At 35.7% G+C, this 25892-nt stretch overlaps 1 protein-coding gene across 8 annotated transcripts in view; it reads right to left on the bottom strand.

Annotated features, from left to right (window-relative positions):
• CFTR (CF transmembrane conductance regulator) overlaps nt 1-25892 on the bottom strand; it is a 209671-nt gene that overhangs the window by 50392 nt on the left and 133387 nt on the right. For 7 of the 8 annotated variants that reach the window (XM_053926745.1, XM_053926748.2, XM_045191452.3 and 4 more), the window contains one exon: nt 6170-6421. The exons of the other annotated variant lie outside the window; for it this stretch is intronic. In XM_053926745.1, coding sequence (XP_053782720.1) covers nt 6170-6421 — 252 coding nt within the window. The remainder of the gene's footprint in view (nt 1-6169; nt 6422-25892) is intronic. 8 annotated transcript variants of the gene reach the window in all.

The raw sequence follows: 25892 nt of genomic DNA, 5'->3' as shown, positions 1-25892 counted from the left end.
AAATTTTTAAATTATTTTTATTATTTTAATTGATCTAACAGATAAGTTTGTTTAAATAATAATAGTAACAATATATTCAATTATGTAAGTTTATAGTACATATGCTTCTGTATGAGTGTCATTAATGGCAGCAACATTATAAGGAACAAGAGGGAGGAGTTGGGAATATTGTTATAATAACATACCTGTACTAACTGTGAAGTATTATACTATAATGTTATTTAAATGTGACATGAATTACCTAAAAATATATATTGCAAATTCTAGGTCAACCATATACAGACAAAAAAAACTTTTTAAGGAGGCATAAATTGACAGAACTCCAAAGAGAAATAGATGAATCCATATTACAGTTAGAGAGGTCAATATGCTATCAAAAATGGACAGATACAGCAGCAAGAAAGGCAGCAAGGATACAATTAAACTCTATGGACCCATCAGTCAACTAAATATAATTGACATGTATCAACTACTTCATCTAATAGCAGCAAAATACACATTATTCTCAAGATTGCACAGTACATTATCCAAATAAATCACATTATGGGCCATAAAACATGCCTCGACAAACAAGAGTAGAAATCTTACAATGTATGCTCTCAGACCACAGAATATTTTAAACTAGGAATCAATTATAGAAAGATAGCTGGAAAATTTCCAAATACTTGGAGACTAAATAATTGGGTCAAAAAAGAAAACTCAGGAAAAAATTGAAAATATTTCAAACAAGTAAAAATTAAAATATAATTTTTTCAAAATGTGTGGTATGCAGCAAAACCAGTACAGAGGGAAGTTTATAGCATTAATTATATATATAGAAAAAGAAGAGATGAACTAGGAGGCAACTCCCCTTGGTTACAGCGCCTGCCTGAGAGCTTGGAGAAGGGAGAGGGCCACACGGTTTTGGTGGAGTAGGGGGAGAGAACCATGCGGCTTTGACAGAGTGGGGACCCTATGGCAGCAACACAGCTGATGGTGCTGGATGGACTTCTACTTCTCTTCCTGAAATACGGTACCCCAGACTGAACAGAGGGAGAAGGAAGGACTGTGTACGTCTGTGGGTATTCTAAAGGAGTTTAGTATTTTAATGAAGACATTAAGTCATTACTCTAAGTCTGTATAACTTTTAAATAAATAATTCCTTTCCTTTTCACCAAAAAAAAAGAAAAAGAAGAGACATATAAAATCAATATTCTAATCTGTCATAGAAAACTAGAAAAAGAAGAGCAAATTACAAAAAAGAAGAGCAAATAAGCAAAAACAAGAAATAATAAAATTAGAGCAGAATCAACTAATTTAATGGATAACAAGAAATCATTAGAGAAAAATTAAGAAAGCAAAAGTTGATACTTTGAAAAGATCAATATAATCAATAAGTTTCTAGTCACGTTATCCAAGAAAATAAGAGAGATTACCACAAATTACTAACATAAAAAATGAAAGAGGGGACATGATTATATATCCCATGTTTAAGAGAATAATTAAGGAATACCTATGAACAACTCAACACCCACTACTTTGATAATTAGATGAAATGGACTATTCCCTTGAAAGACACAATCTGACAAACTGACACAAGAAGAAAAAGACAATCTGAATAGGTATATATATTTTAAATAAATTGAATATTTATTTACTAATTAATATTCCTCCAAATCAGAAATCACCAAGCCCAGATAGATTGTGAATTCTACTGGTGAATTCTACCAACCATTTAGAGTTTCTACCAATTTGCTACAATCTGTTCCAGAAGATAAAAACAGAGAAAATGTTTCCTGACTCATTCTGTGAGGCCAGCATTCACATAATATCAAAACTATTTGAAGACCTCACAGACCCATATTTCTCATAAACATAGATCTAAAAATCTTTTAAAAAATACTAACAAATCAAACACAACATTCTATAAAGAGGATTACATACCACAACCAAGGAGGATTTATCCCAGGTATGTAAGATTGGTTCAAAATTTGAAAATCAATTGATTTAATTCATCACATCAATGGGATAAATAAGAAAATTACATGATCTTACTAATACTGTCAATAACCTAGGAATACAGGGGAACTTCCTTAACTTGATAAGGACATCTACAAAAACTCTATAGCTAACATCATACCTAATAGTGAAATAGTCAAATTTTTTTGCTAACATTAGGAGCAAAGCAAGGCTGTCCCCTTTTCATCACTCCTTTTTGACATCATATCAAGAGTTCTAGATAATGAAATAAGATAAGAAAGGGAAATAAAAGGTATACAAATTGGAAAGGAAGAAATATAACTGTCCTTACTCACACATGACATTATTGTCTATGCCTAAAGCTCAGAAGAATCAATATAAAACTCCTGGAGATAATAAGTGATAATAGCAAAGGTGCAGGATACAAGATTAATATACAAAAGTCAATTGCTTTCTATATATAAGCAACGAACAAGTAGAATTTGAAATTAAAAACACATTACCATTTAAGTTAGCAGCCCCCAAAATCAAATAGTTAGGTATAAGTCTAAGAAAACATACACAAGATTCAGATCAGGAAAACTACAAAATTATGATGAATGAAGTCAAAGAAAAATTAAATGGAGAGATTCCATGTTTCCTGATAGGGAAACTCAAATATTGCCAAAATGTCAGTTCTTCCCAACTTTACAGATTCAGTGTCATCCCAATCAAAATCCCAGAAAGTTATTTTGTGGATCTGAAAAACTGACTCTAAAGTTCATATGAATATGCAAAAGACCTCGAATAGTCAACACAACATTGAAGAAGATGAACATAGTCAAATCCATGACTTTGGCTTGTAGTTAACTTAAAAAGATTAAGTCTGTATAATATGAACATTTTCAGTTTCCCAACTCTTTTCTCAATGATTCTTTTGAACTTCACTTCTCTTTTAACTCCACTGATCTCCTTTCCTCCTGTCTTGAACTGTTTTAAAACATATTCCTCTCTAGTGCAAAGGCAAATCTCTCCATGTAGCCATGCTCTTAGACAGGTGTTCTTACTTTTTCTTTTTCCAACATTGTTGCTCTACATAGCTTCTCACTTCAGTACTCACTCCTTTAATAACTTTTTGTTATTGAACTTCTACACTCACTCCCCTACACCAAATGACTCTTTTAAATAGGGGTTCTCACACTTGGGCAGGCATGAACCAGCACTACCTGGAAGGTATGACAAAGCAGGACCACCATTCCCAACCCCAGAAATTTTTATTCAGTAGAGCTCAGTGGGGCTCAATAATATGCATTTCTCACAAGTATTTAAGTGATGAAAATGATGCTGGTCCAGGGACCACACTTTGAGAGTCATTGCTCTTAAAGATGATAAAAGACCACTTAGGAGCAAAATCAATTAGAATATTCTGAGTCATCAACTTCCTTTGTTGTTTTGGTGCTCCAGATTCATAGAATCTTATCTCCCATGACATCCTTTATGCATTCCCCAGCCTGACTGAGGCAGTAATTGTTTTCTGTCATCCTTCATGTCTTGTGATATTCTCTCTGCTGATAGCACCCTTCTTCATCCACCTTCATTTGTTTAAATACATAATTCAAGGCTGTCTTATTCTAAATGCCACTTCCTGTGGCATTCAGGAAAAACTTTTCCTGAATGGCTCAACTATCAGCCAACTGATACTAACTGCTTCCTCCTCTGTATTACCTTAGCATTTTAATCATTGTTCAAGGGTATAACAAAAGTCTTTTGGGAGCCTAAAGCTTATATAATTTGGAGGGGGAGCTCTCTTCAAGAATAAAGATGAAAATTATAAATACAGAAATAGGCATGGGACCTTGGAAGGGGCTCAAGCAAGTGAAGTTCTCTGAAACTTGAAACATAAGTTTCGTTAACTCCACAATAAATCTGCCTCAGCCCCTTACTGGAACTTGTATTTCTAGACTGTCATCTCCTGGGAAAATTTCATGTTCCTTCTCCTCCTCTCTGTGTCTCTCTCATTCTCTGTCTCCCTCTCTCTCTCTCCTTTCTCTCTCTCCTCCAAACCCCTTATTCTACTCCTTCTTTTTCTTCTTTTAGGAGAAGCAGTGGCAACTTTGAAAAAAAAACCTTCAAGTTAGATAGACCTGGGTCTATCTGAGTTTAAGATCCCTGCTATCTTAGTCACTTAATTGAACTTCGGTTTCTTCCATTGTGTACAAAAAGGGTAATAGTAGGTACCTTTTTGAGTTATAATAAGATCAAATGTGATAGCAAACAAAGGTATTTAAACAGTGATTAGTGCATGATAACTACCCAATAAACATTAGTTTCCATCTATGGATGGCAAGATCCATACCCACAGCAACTAGACACTGCCTTGAAAAGAATAGTTACTGAACACACATGGCCTGGTTTCCACGAATAGGTTCAAGGAAAATGAGATGCCTGAGCGTATTGTTTTTTGCTTATTTTACAGCATCTCTGATTACTACTCTCACATTAGGGAAACTGTGCACAGGAAAGAGGGCTCTGCAAATTCTGTCACTGTACTAGGATTTGGTTGACTTTAATTGAGTGGGCAAGTGAGCACTGGCAAAGCTACAGGGTGGGAAGATGTCAAGAGGAAGGAAAGCAAATGATTTACCACAGCTTTCCACCCTGGTCAAAGGTAGAAAGCTGTGGTAAAAATCAACAGTCAAAAATCAAACTATCTGTTGCAATTTTTTATAAGTTGCTGACAGCACTTTAGGCATGTGTCCTGGTGACTCCAGAGACACTGAGCTGCTGACAGCATTCTTTGATGTATAAAGCAAAAAAGAGTACTTGATAATGCTTATCTCGATGCAAGGGAGGAGTGAAGGCAAATCATTAATTTTACATAGTTCCAAAGCATAATTTTGACATTTTTCTGAGTTCAATAATGAAACAAAAATGTCAAAAATCTCAGAGACTTCATGAGAGCTATGATATAAAACAAGTTCCCATAAACAACCTCATTCTAATATCAGGGGTAAATTCAATACAAATCTAAGTCTTTCCATTTATGCCCATTTAAAACTGTTTTTTATCAAAAAAAATAAAGCCCCATTCTTTACAATATAAGGAAATATAATAGCTAATTTTAGTATCACGTGAATTTATTTATCCTAACTATAAGATTAAAAAGGTGAGTCAAAATTTCCAGTATGCCACTTTAAGCCATTTATTAAGGTATGCAGGAACTTTTGCTCATTTTATACTTCTTGTTAACTGAACTTTATCCAGTGTATTAAATTATCAAATATTCCTAAACTTATGGACAAAAGCAGGTGATAATAGTCTCTTTTTATGTATTGATAGAAATAGTGGCCTAATAAACTTTCCTGACCATTATCTCAATAGTTTAAAAATATCTATTTGAAATTAAACTATAAAGACAGGAAGTTTTTCAATTCAGCTTTCTTAAAAAATGTCTTTCTTGTATTCTATCTCAGTTTTTTTAAAAAGAAAACAATCAAAACAATATAATACTCCTGTTAGATTTATGGAGTGGCCCAGAATGTGGGATTTGAAGACAATATTAAATCATATTTATACAGCATAAAATGTAGAAATAATGATAATCTCTTTCTCCAAGAATCAATTCCAGAATCAGAATACTTGAGTACTTTCTATATGTTCAGCCCAGTGCCGGGATCCATAAAGAATGCTTCAAAATAATACAGTTGTTTTTGCTTATTAAATAATAAAATTTGCTTAGAAAATTATTGGGAAAAATTAATCCATACCTTGATAAAAACTCCAACTAAACAAACTGAAAAAAAAATGAAGGAAAAAAGTACCACTTCTTTGACAGAGTACAAATTAGGTAAAATTTAAGAAGACATTAGACAAAGTCAATAACCAAATATTTCTCTGGCAGATAGTTTCAAGATGCAAAATCTAAAACATGTCATAATTTTGGTTTATTTAATGGCTTCTTTAGTTAGTAACCTAGCAATCAATTAAATACTCTGCAAGTAGAATCACATTTAACTTAACCTATTATATAGACTCAGGACTCTGCAAACTAAATTTCATATGGATAAAATAATGACTCCATATAATAATAACTTGAAATATGTATGTTCAATATGAATCCTAGTCTACAATAATGGTGTTACAAATGGACTCTATGAACACATTACTCCAGGCTACTGAGATTCACTTACTGAACCCAGGTCTAACAAAGCAAGTAATGTTGAAATCTCACCCTCTGGCCAGGACTTATTGAGAAGGAAATGTTCTCCAATATGGCATTCCCATTGTCTATATATTTTGCTGTGAGGTTTTTGATGATCATTTGGCCCCCTAAGGGCCAGAGGTCATCTTTCTTCACGTGCTGATTCTCAATAATCATAACTTTCATGAGCTGATCATCCTTGGATGGTTTGATCAACTTGGTAGATTTACTTTCTTCTGTTGGCATGTCTATAAACTTAAAGACTCGACTCACAGACCGCATCTAAAATGAAAATAACAATATTTTATATTGTTTGTTTTAGAGCTGTGGACAATGTCATAATTAGTTTGATGTTTCCTAAAAAATAACTTGTAGGATATAACACTAGCTTACTTACCTCTTGCTTATTTGTCATAAGGTTTGTCAATGAAATCACAGGAAATTGGATATAATTAAAAGTTTAACCAAAGAGAATGAAGTAGGAGCTACTTTTTGCTGTGAATAATGTGCACCCATGTTTTTGTGCACATTATTCATGGAATTATTATACCCACGGTATGTAATCATTATACCCATGTATAATGTGCATCCTTATTTTTCCCTCAAAATTTGGGGCAAAAAGTGCACATTATACACAGCAAAATACAGTATATAAATGGGCTTTGGATAGACCTGTTTATTTTTGTAATCACTTATTCTCAGTTATGCAAGCTACACATAAATAGCCAAACTATACTCAAGGGATTAGATGATGGCAAGGGGAAAATTTTTATACTATGGGCAGCACTGCACAATGTTGTATGACTGGTATGTTATACTAAAATGTTGTATACCTCAAAACCACCATGGAAGATCCTTGCCTTTCTCTTGAATTGCTTTAATAACTCTCTGCAATTCTATATGTCAGCTGGGTGGTAAATAAACTCTTGATGTTTAGTAAATATTGAATAATTTCACAATGTTCTTCAAACAAATTTAAGTCATTGGCATACATCTGTGGTTAAATAATTACATTTAATCATTTTAAAGATCAATTTCTATTGCTGAGCAAAATGTGACTGTGTACAAGGGTTGTATTTGAAAGTAAATAGGCATCTGCTTTACAAACTTATTCATATAACACTTAACAGCATATATTTTTAATGTAAATAAAACAAAAGAGTTCAACTATGAATAATTATGATGTATTGGAATTTGGAATATAATATTTAAAATAGTGTGGCATAAAAAAGGCACCCAATAATTTTTGAAAACTTAATTATTTAATTAAAGAATAAATATGTGAGTGATAAAATATAGTTGTATATGAATAAATAAATGAATAAGACAAAAGAATTACAGCTTTTGAACTCACCCAATTTCTAACTTCAAAAGATATCATAGATATCACCCTTAATCCTATGACTCAGTCTTTCCCAGGAATTAATAGCTTACTGGACAGAAATTTACTGCTTTTTCTTGCCTTAAATGTAACTGTTGCTTCTGACTTTACTCAGTCAAAAATTTATCCTTCTCCTTTACAATAGTAATGTCTTATTTTATTTATAGTTAAGATTTAGATTATTAGAAATACGTTTGCAAAAAATGTTGGAAGAAATGCATTTGTGGCATTTGCTTCTATTATTTCTATTTTTTATTGTCAAAATTCACTAGGAAAAATTCTTTATCTATGAAATGACTGGTAGAGGAGGTTGAGGAATTTAGATACTGATCTTTAATGGAATACTAAAAGTTCCAGCTTAGCACATCTGATTGTATTGTCTGTTTCTACATGTCATTGATCAAGCCTGTTGTTTGTGAAGTTCTTTCTTTTACCTAGTAGTTCTGTGCTTCAATTTCCTTCATCTTAGAATTACCTTCAACAATTATTTAAGATTCATGAAGAAAATCCTGTTAAGCCAAACCCACTGTTAATGGAAGTACAAAGTACCCAAAGCCCACATCCATCTTATAATTCTAGGGGCTATGAGAGGCATATAATCATTGCTCCCACATGTAATTTTAAACTTACAAGTTATAGGTGACTTTCAATGGTTGTGAAATCCTAATTCAGTTACTTTTATTAACTTTGAATTAAACTATACTCTTGCATTTCACTGTTATTAATTTTCACAGGAAGCTGCTACTCTATTTAAGGTCTGGAAGATAAATGAGAATTGTAACTACTGCTGAGATGGAACCACCAGAAAAGTAGCTCACATGCATTTTAAATATCTTATTGTATTTATGCTGCATAAGAATAACATTACTCTCTTGAAATGAGAAATGTATTTGAGACTGTTGGCATTTCTGCATGTCAGTGCGATGAAGAATTCCAAATTTGTCTTTGTTAAGTGCTTTAGAATGTCAAGAAAAATACTATATAACAAAAATACTTCATTTTTTTAACACCTCCACACAATCAATAAAACATTTAAGTATTACATATGAAAACAACTCAAAATTATGTGCCATGTTATTATAAGATAACATCCAAAACTATTTTGGCAGCACTGAAATGTAATATGTAATATTTTGTTTAAGAATTTGAGCACAGCAAATTACATTCTCTATTAGTGAGGCTCACCTCTGAAGGGTAAATCCATAACTTCTAATGTGTAATGTGGCAAAGAGAACATATTTATCAAATTTAGAAAATATAATTTTCAAATTGACATCTTTCATATAGTCTACTTGCTTAAAGTGGCCTTAGGACAGACTATCATAGTTACCCACAACATGACCTGGTTACCCTGACCTGATCAAGAACAAGTCTATCTTAACAATAGGCACTCACCCACAGCATATAAGAAAACATTCATTCAATTCAATGGGTTAGAACATTTTCTGAAGGGAAGAAAAGGTGACAAGGGCAGACACCTGCATTATGGTCAGCTTTGCCCCACTGAAATGCCATTACTGAATAGATAATGTGGCCAGATAATATTATTAATTACTAACTAGTGCCTTGTACCTCACAGGGTCTCCAATTTGCACACTCTACTTCCAGTGCCTTTTGAAGGAGAAGCCATGTGAGAACCAGAGCACAGAAAATTAATTCTGGTCTGTCAAGTTTCAAAAAATGGCTTTTGAAGTCATAGATTGACAGTTTGGAAAATTAAATCCACAAGAATATTGGCTTTTAAGCTTCAAAAGCCAAAAGATGAAGAACTGAAAACACAGTGTTTACACAGAAACAATAGCCACAGATGAATTTCTATGTAAGAGAAACAGCTCCTTTTCTCACTCCACAATCTGATTCATGAATGGGGGTAGCAAGAGGGCTGAGACACCAGTTTCTCTAAAAAGGAGTTCTGCCTTGCAACCAAACTGTGTTTTCATCCTCAAGCAGATTTTGGGTACCTTAGAAAATAGGAAGTCTATGACTCAATTCCACGGTGGGACCCAGGAAACAGGCTTTCCACTGCCTGGCTTGGCATGGCAGCCATGGAATAGACATTGTTGGTTGGCATGTCTAGACACAGATAACAGCTTCTGATTTCCCGGTATCTCCAGCATGGTGCTGAAGGGAAACCAATGAAGGGGCAGACTCTGTCTAGCCCCCTGACAGCAGAGTCTTTTTTGCAGTCATCCCCAGTTTTGGTGGAAACATTTAGATAATGAGAAGTAAGTGAAGCCAAAAGACACTCAGACACAGAGACATTGGACCCATTCTTTATGTGAAAAGGAAAATGACATAATCTGTACAAATTTCTATGAAATTGGGGTTTAGCCATAACAAAGTGATTTTTGCTTGAGAATCATCTGCATTAAATTTTTCATTTTATTATTTAAATTTGCTATGCTCAAAAATTCTCCTGAATCGATCTTTAAAACTGAGTCCCATTATCTTTATAGTAACTTCTTAAGTTACTAATCTAAGCATAGGAGAACAAAGTCTTTTGGAAGTGTGATGGGTTTTAATTATTATTATTATTTTTGTTCGGTTACAGTTGTCCTGACATTTTCCCCTTTGCTCTCCCCTGCCCTGCACCCGCCAGTTCTACAGTCAATCCCCCCATTGTCCATATGCATGAGTCCTCTATTCCTGTTCCTTAGCTAGCCCCTTCTCCTTCTTTCCCCTGTAATTCCCCTTCCACTTCCCTTCTGATCATGGTCAGTTTGTTCTTTATTTCCAAGTCTCTGGTTCTATTTTACTCATTTGTTTATTTTGTCGATTAGGTTCCACTTATAAGTGAGATTATATGGTATTTGTCTTTCAATGCCTGGCTTACATCACTTAGCATAATGCTCTCCAGTACCACCCATGCTCTCCTGAAGGGTAGGAGCTCCTTTTTTCTTTCTGCTGCATAGTATTCCATTGTTTATAGGTACCACAGTTTTTGATCCAATCATTTACTGATGGCCATTTTTGGCTGTTTCTAGCACTTGGCTATTGTAAATTGTGCTGCTGTGAACATCGGGGTACATAGGTTCTTTTGAATTGATGTTGCAGGATTCTTAGAGTATAATCCTAACAGTGGGATCACTGTATCAAAAAGCAGTTCCATCTTTAGTTTTCTGAGGAAATTTCATACTATTTTCCACAGTGGCTGCACCAGTCTGCATTCCCACCAACTGTGTGCTAGGGTTCCCTTTTCTCCACAATCTTGCTAGCACTTGTTTGTTGATTTATTAATGATGGCCATTCTGACCTGTGTGAGGTGATATCTCACTGTGGTTTTAATATGCATCTCTCTAATGGCTGGTGGTGTTGAGCATTTTAATTGTGTCTCTGGGCCCTCCCTTCTGTATGTCCTCCTTGGAGAAGTGTCTATTCAGGTTCTTTGCCTACTTTTTAATTGGATTGTTTGTCTTCTTGGTATGGAGTCATATGAGTGATGGTTCTAACAAAAAGATAGCTCCATAGCCCCATCCCAACCTTACTTTATAAGGAATATGTTTAAGGGGAAAATAAAATAATCTCTGATTTTCATTTTTACTTTTTGTTGATGAAGAAGGGAGAGAGGATTTGAAGACATTTTCTAGAATAAGTTATGAAGCCACATTTCCCTCCCTCACTAAATCATTTGAGTTCCTTTTATTTGTTCATAAACCCAGACACTCCAAAAGCCATGGCAATAGAAAATTTATTTTATGGTCCTTACATCTGGTTAATGATACTGTAAAGAGTTTTCATAATTGGTTGTTATAGGAAGATTTCAAGAAACAAACGTGGAAAAGCATCTGGAAAATTTGTATAATATGAAAAACATCACACATTGCACAGAAAAATTTTCAAAGTCTAAAGAATATAAAAGGAGGTATTAAAATATTTTAAATCATAGTTCCTTCCAGGAAGGCCCAAACTAACTGTTTCTTAGCACTCACTGACATACCTGACCCAAGATAGACTTAAGAGATAATGGTTACCATGAAAACAGGCTCTGCTCAAAATACCGTCTTGAAACTCTGGTGTCTCTTTCTGTATCTATAATTTGTGCTCCCAGAGCACATAAAAAGCCAGGTACCATATTGCTATAATTTATTAACATTAACAGCATAAGTGAGTTACTTATAGTGTACTATAAACTCTAACCCTTAGTAAATTATTATCACTTGCTATCTACACAAATGATTTATGTACTCTAACCTGTGGCAAATCACATGACAAGTGAGTGTCACTTTTTCTGACTCCAAGAAGCTATAGAGATTGTGTTCTTGACATAAAAGAAAGAAAATCCATTACAACTAATGACAAAAGACTTATTCTAGGTAAACATGAGGTATCAAATATGTTGATGCCTATTTTAAATAATTAAGAGCTTTAGTAATCATGGTACTAAGTGTGCCAACAGGAAAAGGAAGACTCAAATGTGTTCAAAGGTGACATCATTCATTAAATCTACTATCCATTTTAGAACTTACTTACAATCTATTTTGTTTTTCTTTTTTTTTAAAGCATGTAACAGGCCATCAGCAAGTGCTTGGTGAATGCAACTAGGTATATGTGGTATCCATTAAAAACATTTCAACAAAAAGCTCAAAAGAGGACTCTAAAATGATTTATCAAAATATTTTTTCAAGGTTTTTACTATTTTAATAAATAGTATAATATGCTTTGCTAAGCATCTTAATTTTGAAATATTGTGGCTTCTCCATGGGCTCTCTCATTAAGCATTATCCTTCATGGGTCTTATAGATATATGAGGTCTGTCTAGGAAAAAGTCCAGCCATTGTTAATATAACAAGAACAGTTAGCCAACATCAATGTGACCTGGCAGCCAAGGAGAGTGGACTGGAATGTGCATGCGTAAACAGTGACGACTTCACTGTACTAGTCAGTGGGGGCAGTAGACGCCATTGAGTGAGCATGTGTACTCTGTGGCTATCACACTCAAAATGACAGAGTGAGGAGAGCGACAAATCTGCATCAAATTTTGCATTAAGCTTGAACATTCTTCCATGGAAACTATTCAGATGATTCAGAAGGTTTTCAGGGACAATGCAATGAGTGTATCACAAATAAAAGTGTGTCACAAACACTGCAAAGATCGATGAGAATCTGTTGAAAGTGACCCATATTTTCGAGGGCTCATAACAAACAGAACACCTAAGAAAGTTCAATGTGTACGGGGGGCTGCAATCCACCAAGATCAGCTATTGACCATGCAAGAACTAGAAGCTGATCTGGGGATTCCAAAAACTACTGTGTCCAAGATTTTGACACAGGATTTTGGCATGAAATGTGTCATGGCAAAGTTTGTTTCGCAGCTTCTACTACCAGAACAGAAGGAACATCAAGCTGCATTTGCTAATGACTTGATTCAAACCACTAACAATGAACCTGATTTTCTCAAGTAGGTCATAACCAGAGATGAATCATGCGTCTAAGGCTATTTTCCAGAAACAAAGGCTCAGTAGTCCCCATGGAAGTTACCTGGTTCTCCACACCTGAAGAAGGCACAGAAATGTGGCAGCAAGATCAAGACCATGTTAACTGTGGTTTTTTGATTGGGAAGGTATTGTCCAACACGAGTGTGCCCCTCCAGGCCAAACAATTAATGAAGAGTACTTCCTCAATGTTCTTCATTGGTTGAGAGATGCAGTATAATGAAAATGGCCACAGCTATGGGCAACTGGTGATTGGCAGCTTCATCACAGCAACGTGCCTGCTCATGCACCACATTTCTTGCAGAGTTTTTTGGTGAAACATCAAATCACCCAGGTGGCTTAGCCCCACTATAGCCCAGATTTGGCACCCTGTGACTTCTGGCTTTTCCCAAAACTCAAATCATCTTTGAAAGGAGAGATATCAGACTGTTGATGAGATTCAGGAAAATACAATGGGGCAGCTGATGGTGATTCCAACAAAGGATTTTGCAAAGTGTTTTGAAGAGTGAAAGAGATGTTGGGAGAACTGTGTGATGTTCCAAGGTGCCTACTTTAAAGGGGTCTGAGGTATCTTTGTCCTATCTACAATGTTTCTTGTATCTTGTATCATCTTCAATATATGTCTCTATTTTTTGTAATACATTGCTGGATACTTTCTGGACAGACCTCATATATAAAACAATTAGCTGATGGTCCATTAATTCCAAAGTAAGTCCTATACCATATACCAGATGTCAGCAAAACTGTAGCTCAGTGGCCAAATCTAGCTATACCTATTTTTTACATTTGCTTTGCCCTACAAAAGCAGGGTTGAGTAGTTGATATAGAAATATTATATAGCCAGTAGAGCTAAAAATAGTTACTATCTGACTTTCTATAGGAAAATGCTTGCTGATCCCCTGCCACAACACACACACACAAATCAGAACTAAAATGAATTATAGTGATCATCTAATCCAGTGATTCAGAAATCTAGATATACACTAGAATAATCTGAAACACTTTTTAAAAACATAGATATCATGCCCAGATACCCTGTTCAACCAACAGAAATGATTTAATTGGTCTTAGAGGACCCTGGGTAATCTATAATTTTATAATTCCTCATGTGCTGACTAGTTGACAACCTCTGATCTAATCCATTCTCTTCTTGGTACAAATGAGAAAATCTAAACCCAGGAAGTTAAAGTGACAGGCACAAAGTTCAACAAATTTTCTAAACTTTTCAGCCCTCCAGCAATGCCTTAGTATTCTCTAAGCCTCTCCTATAAATTCAGGACTCCAAAACATCAGCTGGTTGAGAATTCTTTAATCAGCTCCAATAATGGCAGTGGTGAATAACTTAATTAATGAACTTTAACACCCAGGGAAAATGACAGATATGTGTGATGCCTGTGAACAATGGAATAATGCCTGATACATGCCAATCAGGAGTTGAAATCTTTAAGAAGAGAGAGCATATCAGAGCCAACCAGAACCTTAGAAAATTCCTAACCAAACTGTTTCATTTTACAAAGAAGAAACATGAAGCTTTCAAGGGTGTTATGAATTGTCTAAGGCCATACAAATTCTTGGTGGTAAAACCAGAGTGAAATGCAGAGTAGAAACCACCCTGCAGGATGGAAAGAGAATCATTAAAAGGAAAGAAATCTTCAGATAGTGGTCATGAGAGGAAAAAATACCACAAAATACCACAAAGGCTTATGAGAACATAAAAGAAAGATATGACCAACAGGCCATTAATATTTAAGAAGATTGAAATCATATCAAGCATATTCTCTGACCATAGGTCTATGAAGCTAGGAATCAATCACAAGAAGAACATGGATAAAATACACAAAGATATTGAAGCTAAATAACATGTTATCAAACAATGAATGGGTCCAGAAAAAAGACTAAGAAAGAAATCAAAAGATACTTGAAATAAATGAAAATGAGAACACAACAACCCAAAATCTGTGGGACACAGGTAAGCAGTCCTAAGAGGGAAATTCAAAACATTACAGGCTTAACTCAAGAAATAAGAAAATCTCAAGTAAACAATATAAATTTACATTTAAAGAACTTGGGGGAAAATCCTAAAGTAAGAATGAAAGAACTAATAAAGATCAGAGCAGAAATAAATGAAATAGAGTCTTAAAAAATAATACAAAAGATCAATGAAACCAAAAGCCAATTTTTTGCAAAGATAAACAGGACTGTCAAACCTTTAACCAGAGTCATCAAGAGAAAAAGAGAGGGGACCCAAATAAATAAAATCAGAAATGGAGAGGAGAAATAACAAGTGACACCACAGGAATACAAAGGATTGTAAGAAAATATTATGAACAACTATATGGCAACAAATTGACAATCTGAGTGAAACGGATAAATTCCCAGAAATATATAATTTTCCAAAACTAAGTCAGGAAGAATCAGAGAATCTGAATAGACAGATTACACCTAGTGAAACTGAAGTAATCAAAAAACTCCCAACAAACAAAAGCCCTCAAACAGATAGCTTCATATGTGAATTATACCAAACATCAAAGAAGAGCTGACACCTCTCCTCAAACTATGTCAAAAAATTCAAGAGGAGCAAACACTTATTTTATGAAGCCAGCATTATACTAATACCAAAACCAGATAAAGACAAGACAAGAAAAAGAAACTTATGAGCCAATATCCTTGAGGAACATAGATACTGAATCTTAACATAGTATTAGCAAGCCGAATACAGCAATACATCAAAAATATCATACACCATGATCAAGTGGAATTTATTTCAGGAGTATATGGTTGGTACAACATTCACAAATCAATAAATATGATACACCACAAAAGCAAAATGAAGGATAAAAACCATATGATTATATCAACAGATGCAGAAAAAGTATTTACTAAAATCCAGCACCCATTTATGATAAAAACTCTCAACAAAGTGGGAAAAGAGAGAATATACATAAACATAATAAAGGCCATATATTTAAAACCTACTGCCAGCATCATACTCAGTGGGCAAAAACTACAAGCGTTCCCCTTAAGATTGGGAATGAGGCAGGCAAGTCCACTTTCACCTCTCTTTTTCAACACAGTACTGGAAGTCCAAGCCATAGCAATAAGAAAAGAAGAAGAATTAAAAGGCATCCAAATTGGGAATGAAGAAGTGAAACTGTCTTTATTTGCACTTTATATGATGCTGTACATACAGAATCCTAATGATTCCACCAAGGAACTATTGGAACTGATAAATGAATTCAGTTTATTAGAAGGACACAAAATTGATATCCAGAAATCAGTTGCATTTTTATATGCCAATAATGAACTATCAGAAAAGGAAATTAACACAATGATTACATTCATAATTGCTTCAAAAAAATCTAGGAACAAATGTAACTGAAGCTGTAAAAGACCTATACTCAGAAAATTATGACATAGAAGAAATAAACTGAAAAAGATACAAATAACTAGAAGCACATACCGTCTTCATGGACAGGAAGAATTATCATTAAAATGTGCATACTACCCAAAGAAATCTATAGAATCAATGTTTTTCCTATCAACATACTAGTGGCATATTTCACAGAACTAGACCAAATATTTCAAAGTTTATATGGAACCACAAAAGACCCTAAATAGGAATGGTGATCTTGTTAAAAAACAACAAAGTTAGAGGAATCATGCTACTGGATATAATACAAGGCCATTGTAATCAAAACCTCATGGTACTGGAATAAAGACACATCGATATTCAGAACAGAATAGAGAGCCCAAAAATAAACCCACACCTTTTATTTATTTTTTTACTATTAACCCTTATTTATTGGGTCAAATACTTCTTTAAAATTGGTGTTCAAGTACAATGGACTCCATTTTCCTCCCACCACTGCCCCCATCCCATTCCTCCCTGCCTCCCACCCTCGATCCTACCCACTTTGGCTTTGTCAATGTGTTCTTTATATATTTTCCTTGATGACCATTCCCCTATTTCCCCCATTACCCTCCTCCCCTCTCCCCTCTGGTTACTGTCAGTTTCCTCTTTATTTCAATATCTCTAATTATATTTTGCTTTCTTGTTTGTTTTCCTCATTAGGTTCCACTTATAGATGAGATCATATGGTATTTGTCTTTCACTTCTTGGCTTATTTCACTTAGCATAGTGCTCTCCAGTTGCATCGATGCTGTCACAAAGGGTGGGAGCTCCTTCTTTACTTCTGCTACATAGAATTCCATTGTATAGATGTATCATAGTTTTTTGATCCATCCATTTACTGATGGGCACTTAGGTTGCTTCCAGCACTTGGCTATTGTAAATTGTGTTGCTATGAACATTGGAATGCATAGGGTCTTTTGAATTGGTGTTTCAGGATTCTTAGGGTATAATTCTAGCTGTGGAATTGCCGGGTCAAAACACAGTTCAATTTTTAGTTTTCTGAAGAAATTCCATATTTCCACAGTGGCTGCAACAGTCTGCATTCCCCCCAACACTGTACTACAGTTCCCATGTCAGCACTTGTTGTTTGTTGATTTATTTATCATGGCCATTCTGACCCATGTGAAGTTGTACCTCATTGTGGAACCACAAAGGACCCTGAATAGCCACAGAAATTCTGAGAAAGAAGAACAAACTTGGAGGGATCACAATACCTGACCTCAGATTATATTACAAGGCCACAGTAATCAAAACAGTCTGGTACTGGCATAAGAACAGACACATAGACCACAGAACAGAATAGAAAGCCCAGAAATAAACCCAAGTCTATATGGTCAATTAATATTCAATAAAGGAGGCAGAACCATAAAATGGAGTAAAAATAGCCTCTTCAAGAAATGGTGTTGGGAGATCTGGGCAGCTACATACAAAAAAAAAAGTGAAACTCGACTACCAACTTAAACCATAAACAAAAATAAACTCAAGATGGATAAAAGACTTAAGTATAAGTCATGATACCATAAAATTCCTAGAGGAGAACATAGGCATGAAAATCTCAGATATTCCATGCAGCAATATTTTCACCCATATGTCCCTTAGACCAAGGGACATAAATGAAGGAATAGACAAATGGGGCTACATTAAATTAAAAAGCTTCTGCATGGCTAAAGAAAACATCAGCAAAATGAAAAGGGAACCAAGTATATGGGAAAAGGATTTGCAAATGATACTCAGACAAGGGTTTGATCTCTAAAATGTATAAAGAATTCACACTACTCCACTCCAGGAAGATAAACAACCCTATTAAGAAGTGTGCAAATGACCTGAACAGATATTTCTCCAAGGAGGACATACAGAGGGCCCAAAGACATATGAAAGGATCCTCAGCATCACTAGCCATTAGAGAGATGCAAATTAAACCCACACCTTTATAGTCAGTTAATATTTGCAAGAGGAGCAAGGACATATATAAATGGGCTAAAGGTAGTTTATTCAATAAATGGTGTTGAGAAAATTGGACAGATACATGCAGAAAAATGAAACTAGACCACATTGTTATGCTACACACAGAATAAATTCAAAGGGATTAAGACTTAAATGATAGACCCCAAACCATAAAAATCTTAGAAGAAAACATAAGCAGTAAAATCTCAGATATTGCTAATAGCAATATTTTTTCTGATATATCTCTTCAGGCAAGAGAAACAAAAGAAAAATACACAAATGGGACTAGGTCAAACTAAAAAGGTTTTGCACAGCAAAGGATCTATCAACAAAATAAAAAGACAACCCAGTGAATGGCAGAACATATTCACTTATATGTCTGAAAAGGGTTTACTATCCAAACTTTACAAGGAATTTACAAAACTAAACAACGAAAAACCAAACAATCCAATTAAAAACTGGGCAAAGGGCCTGAATAGATAGTTCTCCAAACAGGACACACAGATGGCTAATAAACATGAAAAATGCTCACCACCACTTAGCATTAGAGAAATGCAAACTAAAAACACAGATATCACCTCACACTGGTCAGAATATCTAACATTAATAAATCAACAAAAAACTGCTGGCAAAGATATAGAGAATAGGGAGCTTTTTTGCACTGTTGTTGGGAATGCAGACTGGTGCAGCCATGTGGAAAGCAGTATGGAGATAACTCAAAAAATTAAAAATGTAACTGCCATATGACCCAGTGATCCCACTTCTGGGAATTTATCCAAAGAAACCCATAACACTAATTTGAAACAATTAAGCACCCCTATGTTCATTGCAACATTATTTATAATAGCCAGATATGGAAGCAGCCCAAGTGTCCATTGGTAGATGCATGGAAAAAACAGCTATGGGACCTTTACACAATGGAAATCTACTCGGCTGAAAAAAATAAAAGATTTTACCATTTTTGGTAAACATTATGCCTGGAAAACGTTATGCTAAATGAAATAAGCCAGTGAGAGAGAGACAAATACCATATGATTTCACTTATATATAGAATCTAACGAACAAACTGGACAAGCAAAGTAGTGACAGACTCATAGATCTAGAGCAGGCAGACAGCTCTGGTGGGGAATAGGGGGTAGAGGGATCAAACAAAAGGGAGAAAGTACTCATGGACATGGACAACAGGGTAGTGATTGAGGTGGGGAGGTGTGTACAAGGGGGGGTAAAATGGTAATGAAAAAATAAAATAAAATAAAAAACAACAAATAGAAAGAGGCCTTTAAAAGTAGGCAAAAAATAAATAAATAACAGAGTAATGAACCCTACACTCATATTATTATAAATAGAAATTATTTTTAATACAAGACAATTAAGCATCAGGAGCAATGAATAAAAGCCATTTTCCCCTTTTCTTTTCACAGCAGGTTTCTTGGTCATTGTACAATCAGTCACTTGATCTATACTGGAACCCAAAATAAACATGGGCAATAAAAGGAAAAAGGAGAAACAGAGGACATTTCTATTGACAGAAAACCCTTTTCAGATTCCATCAATCTTGCAAGAACTTTCTGAAGAACCATTACCTGGAATCTAAATGTGAGCCCTATAGATGCGCAATCTTCCCTGCTCATCTGATGGCTTCCTTCTTCTTGTGTTATAAGGAACACTCAATAAAACAGGGATGGTTTATCTGCTGATATTGTTATAGAATTAAGGAAGCAGGATAAAAGTCACATGCTCAGATCTTTTAACTGTGGTCCCTATATAACAGACAGCCCTGAAAAGATACAGGTAAATTGTCAACTGTCTCATTCAAACAATGAGACTATCAGTGTTGGCAAGTTATCAGTCACCAGATGGCTTGATACTGCTAAGTCTGAAACATCACCTTTGCACTCCTTAGCTTTTATGTATGTATGTATGTATGTATCTATGTATTTATTTTCCATTAATTCATTCATGGAGGCAGATAGTTAGGTATCCATTGCCTATTTAAGATATATAATAGTTATGTAGCTAAGAATAGGAGAAAGAGAGCTTCATGGTACTAAAAACAGCAGGCACTTTGTAAATTCATAGGAAATAAATCAGTATATAGTTTGTTAATCAAGAATGCAACAAATTTAAGACAATCATTTTAGCAATAACAATTATAATCTATATATTAGATGTAATTTTTTATCCCATCTAGAGATTGGTACAAGATATGCAACTGAAATGAACAGAAAGAATTAGAAATAACAGTTTTTAAAACATGTGTTATCAATTGAATAACTGGAAATCCCCTAACATGGGGCTTTATAGTAGGAGTTATTAAATTGGACTGATAATTTTACTACATTTTTAAATTTCCGGGGTGGTTTGCAACCTATTACACAACAGTAAGTCCTCACCTAACATTGTCAATAGTGACTTTAAGTAAGACAACATATAATATAACCAATTTTACTATGGGCTAATTAATATAAACAAGAATTAGGTTCCTACAGCATCTCATGAATGTTATAACAAAATGACAATTAATGAAACGATGTTACTCAAGAACATCCTGTATATTGTTCATAAGGTAACAATGTCCACATGATTTTTTTTTCCAATCTGCTAAAGATAGAAAAACTAGTAAGTAAATTAGATACTTTGCTCCTTTTCAATGGGCTGTTGATATCCCATGTACATTTTAAGGAGACTGAGGACAAGAATTTATGGTCTAAAATTTTAAGTGTACTGGGAAATATTCTATCACCATGTTTTATGAACACATGGAGGTGTCATGTTGGTAGTTGGATGTATGTTCAGAGAGCAGGGGAGTGGTCTAAACTACAGATGTGAATGTGCAATTCATTAAGACATGGGCTTGGAAGTATGGAGTTAGATAACAATAGCCACAGAGAATATATATGGAAGATGGGTGGAAGATAGCTGAGATTTAGAGATCTGAGAAAAAGACCAGGGGCCAAGAAAGAGGAGTAAGGTAGAACCAGAGAGATAACAAGAAAACGAGGTGGAAGTAGCATTGTAAAAATGAAAGAAGAAAGCATCACAAAAAGAAGGATTTTTCCATAGCATAAATACTCATGAGAGATTAAGGGAGACAAGGGCATTGGCTCTGGCAAGATGTTAGTCATGAGTCATGGGGGAGATGGAGGTAAAATGAAGTAGGTTGTAGACAGAATGGAGAGGAAGAAATGAAGACAGGCACTCTCTCAAGAAGTTTGGCTGTAGCCCTGGCTAGTGTGGCTGAGTGGATTGAGCACAGGCCTGAGAACCTAAAGGTCACCAGTTCAATCCCCAGTCAGGGCACATGCCTGGGTTACATATTGGGGCCAGGTCCCACATTGGGAGCATGCAAGAGGCAACCTTCTCTCACACATCGATGTTTCTCTCCCCCTCTTTCCCCCTCCCTTCTTCTCTCTCTAGAAAATAAATAAATAAAATCTAAAAATGAATTCTAAAAAAAATAAGTTTGGCTATAAATATGTCAATGAAATGGGATACAAGATCAAGGAAAGGTAACTTTATGCTGGGGATAAAAATTCCACAGAGAAGGGTTAATTGCATATTACTGGCCTTTATATAAGAGCAAAGACACAGAGGGAAGGTGGAGCACATGAATACACGTGCAGTAGGGTGATGCAACTGATGAAGAGAAATAATGAAATTCTTTCTAGTTGCATCTTTTTTTCTATGAAATATAAAAGAGGTAGCTGAGAGGTCAGGAATTGGAATTCTTAGATCACTTGAAAAGAAACAAGGAGGTGGGAAAAACTACCTTAAGGAGTAAAATAAAGTACATTTGGGGAGATCCAAAATGGTGGTGGAGTAGGCGGAAGCTATATTCACCTATTCCCAGGACCAAACTGGAGTTACAACTAAATTATACAACAATCATCCTGAATAACCAAATGAAGACTAGCTGAAGAGAAGTCTTATAACAAAGGATTCACATAAGAAGTCACATCAAGCCTGGTAGGAAGATCAAAAACAAGAAAATGACTGGCAACATTCCTTCAGGAGGCAGCTGGTGTCCTGGAGGGATATCTCAACTGCAGAGGTTCCCCCTAAGAAGTGTGGGGTCTCAATCCCAAGCCAGGCTTCCCAGCCCAGAGTACCAGACCCAGGAAGAAGTACCCACATAACATCTGTCTGTGAATATCAATGGAGATTCTTTCCACCAGGGATATGCAGGAGTTTGCTAGAAACACAAGCACCCTTTTAAAGGGCCAAGACACAAGGATTTTTATGCAGCCACTCACCCAGGGCTTTGGCAGAGGGAGGACAGAGCAGGAGAGAGTCACCTGAGGAGGGTCTGGAGTTTTGGGCTTTGGGAAGAAATCAGAAGGAACAGCTGCCAGGATCCTTGTGTTGAGTCCCTCTCACACAACACAGATACCACCTTTCTTTGGTGGAGCACTTCCCTACATACAGCTTCAGACTGGGGGAAAGCAATAGCTCCACTTGCTGGAATCCCTCTTGCCCCATCCTGCAGGTCTTATGTTCTTCTGAGGGGTAACCTGCATTGGCCAGGATTTAGAGGTCTGGTCATAGGCAAGTGAGTGTCAGTGACTGAGTTGTATGGATTTGGGATGGGAATATTCCTCTTTCTCTGAACCTGACTTTCCTCACCAGCACTTCTCCCTCCCTGGAAGATCTGATAGAAACACCCTCAGGGTTCTGTCAGACCTACCCTCCAAGGTCCAGAAGCCCCACTCACCAGACTTCCAGTGGTTCTGCCCTGCCAAGGCTGGAGCAAAATCTGGGATAGACTGAGTTGTGTGGCTCTGTGGTGGGGCCAACATTCTCCACCATTCTGGAAGCCTGACTGGCAACCCCCTTCACAGAATTTCCACTACCTCCATCCAACAGACATATAAAATGATGCTCAACATCACTAATCATCAGAGAAATGCAAATTAAAACCACAATGAGATATCAACTCCCACCTGTCATAATGGCTATCATTAATAAATCAACAAACAAGTGTTGGTGAGGATGTGGAGAAAGGGGAACCCTTGTGCACTGTTGGGGGGAATGCAGATTGGTGGTACTACTGTGGAAAGCTGTATGGAGTTACCTCAAAAAGTTAAAAATGGAACTGCCTTATGACCCGGTGATTGAACTCCTGGGAACATATCCAAAGAATCCTGAGACATTAATTTGAAGGAATATATGGACTTCTATGTCCATAGTACTGTTATTCACAATAGACAAGATTTGGAAGCAACCCAGGTGCCCATCAGTATGAGTGGATGAAAAAAGCTATGGTACAGCACTGGCTGGTGTGGCTCAGTTAGTTGGAGTGTCATCCCGTAACCAAAGGGTTGCAGGTTCAATCTCTAGTCTGGGAGTCTATTGGAGGCCGTGGTATAATGTTTCTCTCTCACATGGGTGTTTTTCTCCCTCTCTTCCTCTCTCCCTTTAAAAAGCAATAAAAAATGTCCTCAGGTGAAGATTTAAAAAAAAAAGCCATAGTACAATTACATAATGGAATACTACTTGATCTCAAAAATGAAATCTTACATTTTGGGACATCATGGATGTATCTGAACAGTATTATGCTAAGTGAAATAAGCCAGTTAGGGAAGGACAAACACCATATCATTTCACTCATATGTAGAATCTAAAAACAAAATAAACTAACAAAATGGAAACAGACTTATAAAGAACAGACTGACAGCTCTCAGAGGGCATGGGGGTTGTGGGCCTGGTTGAAAATGGTGAAGAGATTAAGCAAAAAGAAACAAAAACAAAAACCCTCATAGGCACAGACAACAGTATGGTGATTACCAGAGGGAAAGTGGGGTAGGGTAGGTAGAAGATGGTATAGTTGGGATAAATGGTGATGGAAGGAGACTTGACTATGGGTGATAAACACACAATACAGATGATGTATTATAGAATTGTTCACCTGAAATCTATATAATATTATTTTTAAAGATTTATTTATTTGTTTTTAGAGAGAGGAAAAGGGAGGAAGAAAGAGAAGGAGAGAAACAATAATGTGGGATAGCCTCTTACACACCCCTTACTGGGGACTTGGCCTGCAGCCCAGGTGTGTGCCCTGACTGGGACTCGAACCAGTGACCCTTTGGTTTGCATGCCAGCACTCAATCCACTGAGTCACACCAGCCAGAGCCTATATGATAGTAGTAACCAATATTACTCCAATAAATTCAATGAAAAAGAAAAATAATAATAAAAAGAAAAAATAATAATTAGGAAAATATAATAAAAGGGTTGTTGGTCAGTTTTCAGTCCCAATATTTGAGATGTGTAGTCAGTCATAAATGCAAAGTGACTAGAAGTAATAATGAGGAAGTATTATCATCCAAATATTACTTTTACTGGTTGAAAGCTAATGAAACCTAGGCCCCTATAGGCACCTGGGTATAAGCAATGTATGAGCTGTAAAAAAAAGTCATATTGCAATTTTTATAACTTCATAGTTCTGTTGATGTTTGACTCTGTGTCCATGTCAAATGGGACAATGAAATATTCTTTCCACACCTAAAGAATTTCTTCTCAATAGCCTAGCACTGAAAAACTAAAATCATGTGTCAAACAAAGCACTCTGTTTACTGCATTTTAAACTCAGATCTAAAATCAGTTAAGAAATCAGTAAATAAAGTGAGAACATATTGAGTTATTACTCAGAGTTCACAAGGACCTTTATTGTTAAGATCACTCAAATGTGAAACCTGAGGGCATAGATAGCTATTTCTCCTTAACACATGCCATGTGAAAATTTAAAAACTTACTGTATAACTTTAGCAATTGCATGGGGGAAAGCTGTATGAATGGAATTAATATTTAAATAAATCCCCACAAAGGCCCAGGAAAGACCGCTTGTGTTATTTGGCAGGGAAATGAAAACTAACACAATCACTTTGATATTCAACCAAAAGAACATGACTTTTTAAGATGAGATCAAATGCAAATACTGACCCTTTTTATAGACTGTATTATAACATAATAGTTCTTTGCAAAGATCCTTTTATACCAGGAGATGAAAGACACAATGTCAAAGCATAGGTCACAAAGCCCAGGATGCCCATGTGAAAAACTAAGAAGTAAAAGTACTTTAAAGAAACTTTAATAGAGATTAGACATGCAGAATGGAAATGCAACAACAAAGGTTTTGACATCAGTGTATAGAGGCTGTTATGTAAATGAAAACAATTAATATGACAAAGAGAAAAGAATTGTGAAAATACAATTGAAGAGATTGTTTGGATAAAGAGGTGACATAGTAGGAATTTTAACAGTAAAGTAAAAGTTGCAGAAAGTTAGAACAAAGAATTAAATGAATGCAAGCGCTATTCTCCTGCTATTTCCCAACAGAAATATTTTAAAGCCCTAGACAGGTGGCTCACTTGATTGGAGCATCGTCCCATACACCAAAAGGTCATGAGTTCTATTCCTGGTTAGGGCACATACCTAGGTTTGATCCCCAGTTGGGGTGCATATGGGAGGCCATGTATCGATGTTTCTCTCTCACATCAACGTCTGTCTGTCTGTCTTGCTTTCTCCCTCTCTCTCTAAAATCAATAAACATTTACTTAGGTGAGGATTAAAGGAAAGAAAAGA

The sequence above is a fragment of the Desmodus rotundus genome, chromosome 6, assembly GCF_022682495.2.
Source record: "Desmodus rotundus isolate HL8 chromosome 6, HLdesRot8A.1, whole genome shotgun sequence".
NCBI classification, from domain to species: Eukaryota; Metazoa; Chordata; class Mammalia; order Chiroptera; family Phyllostomidae; genus Desmodus; species Desmodus rotundus.
This window is presented reverse-complemented; position numbering and strand designations above follow the sequence as displayed.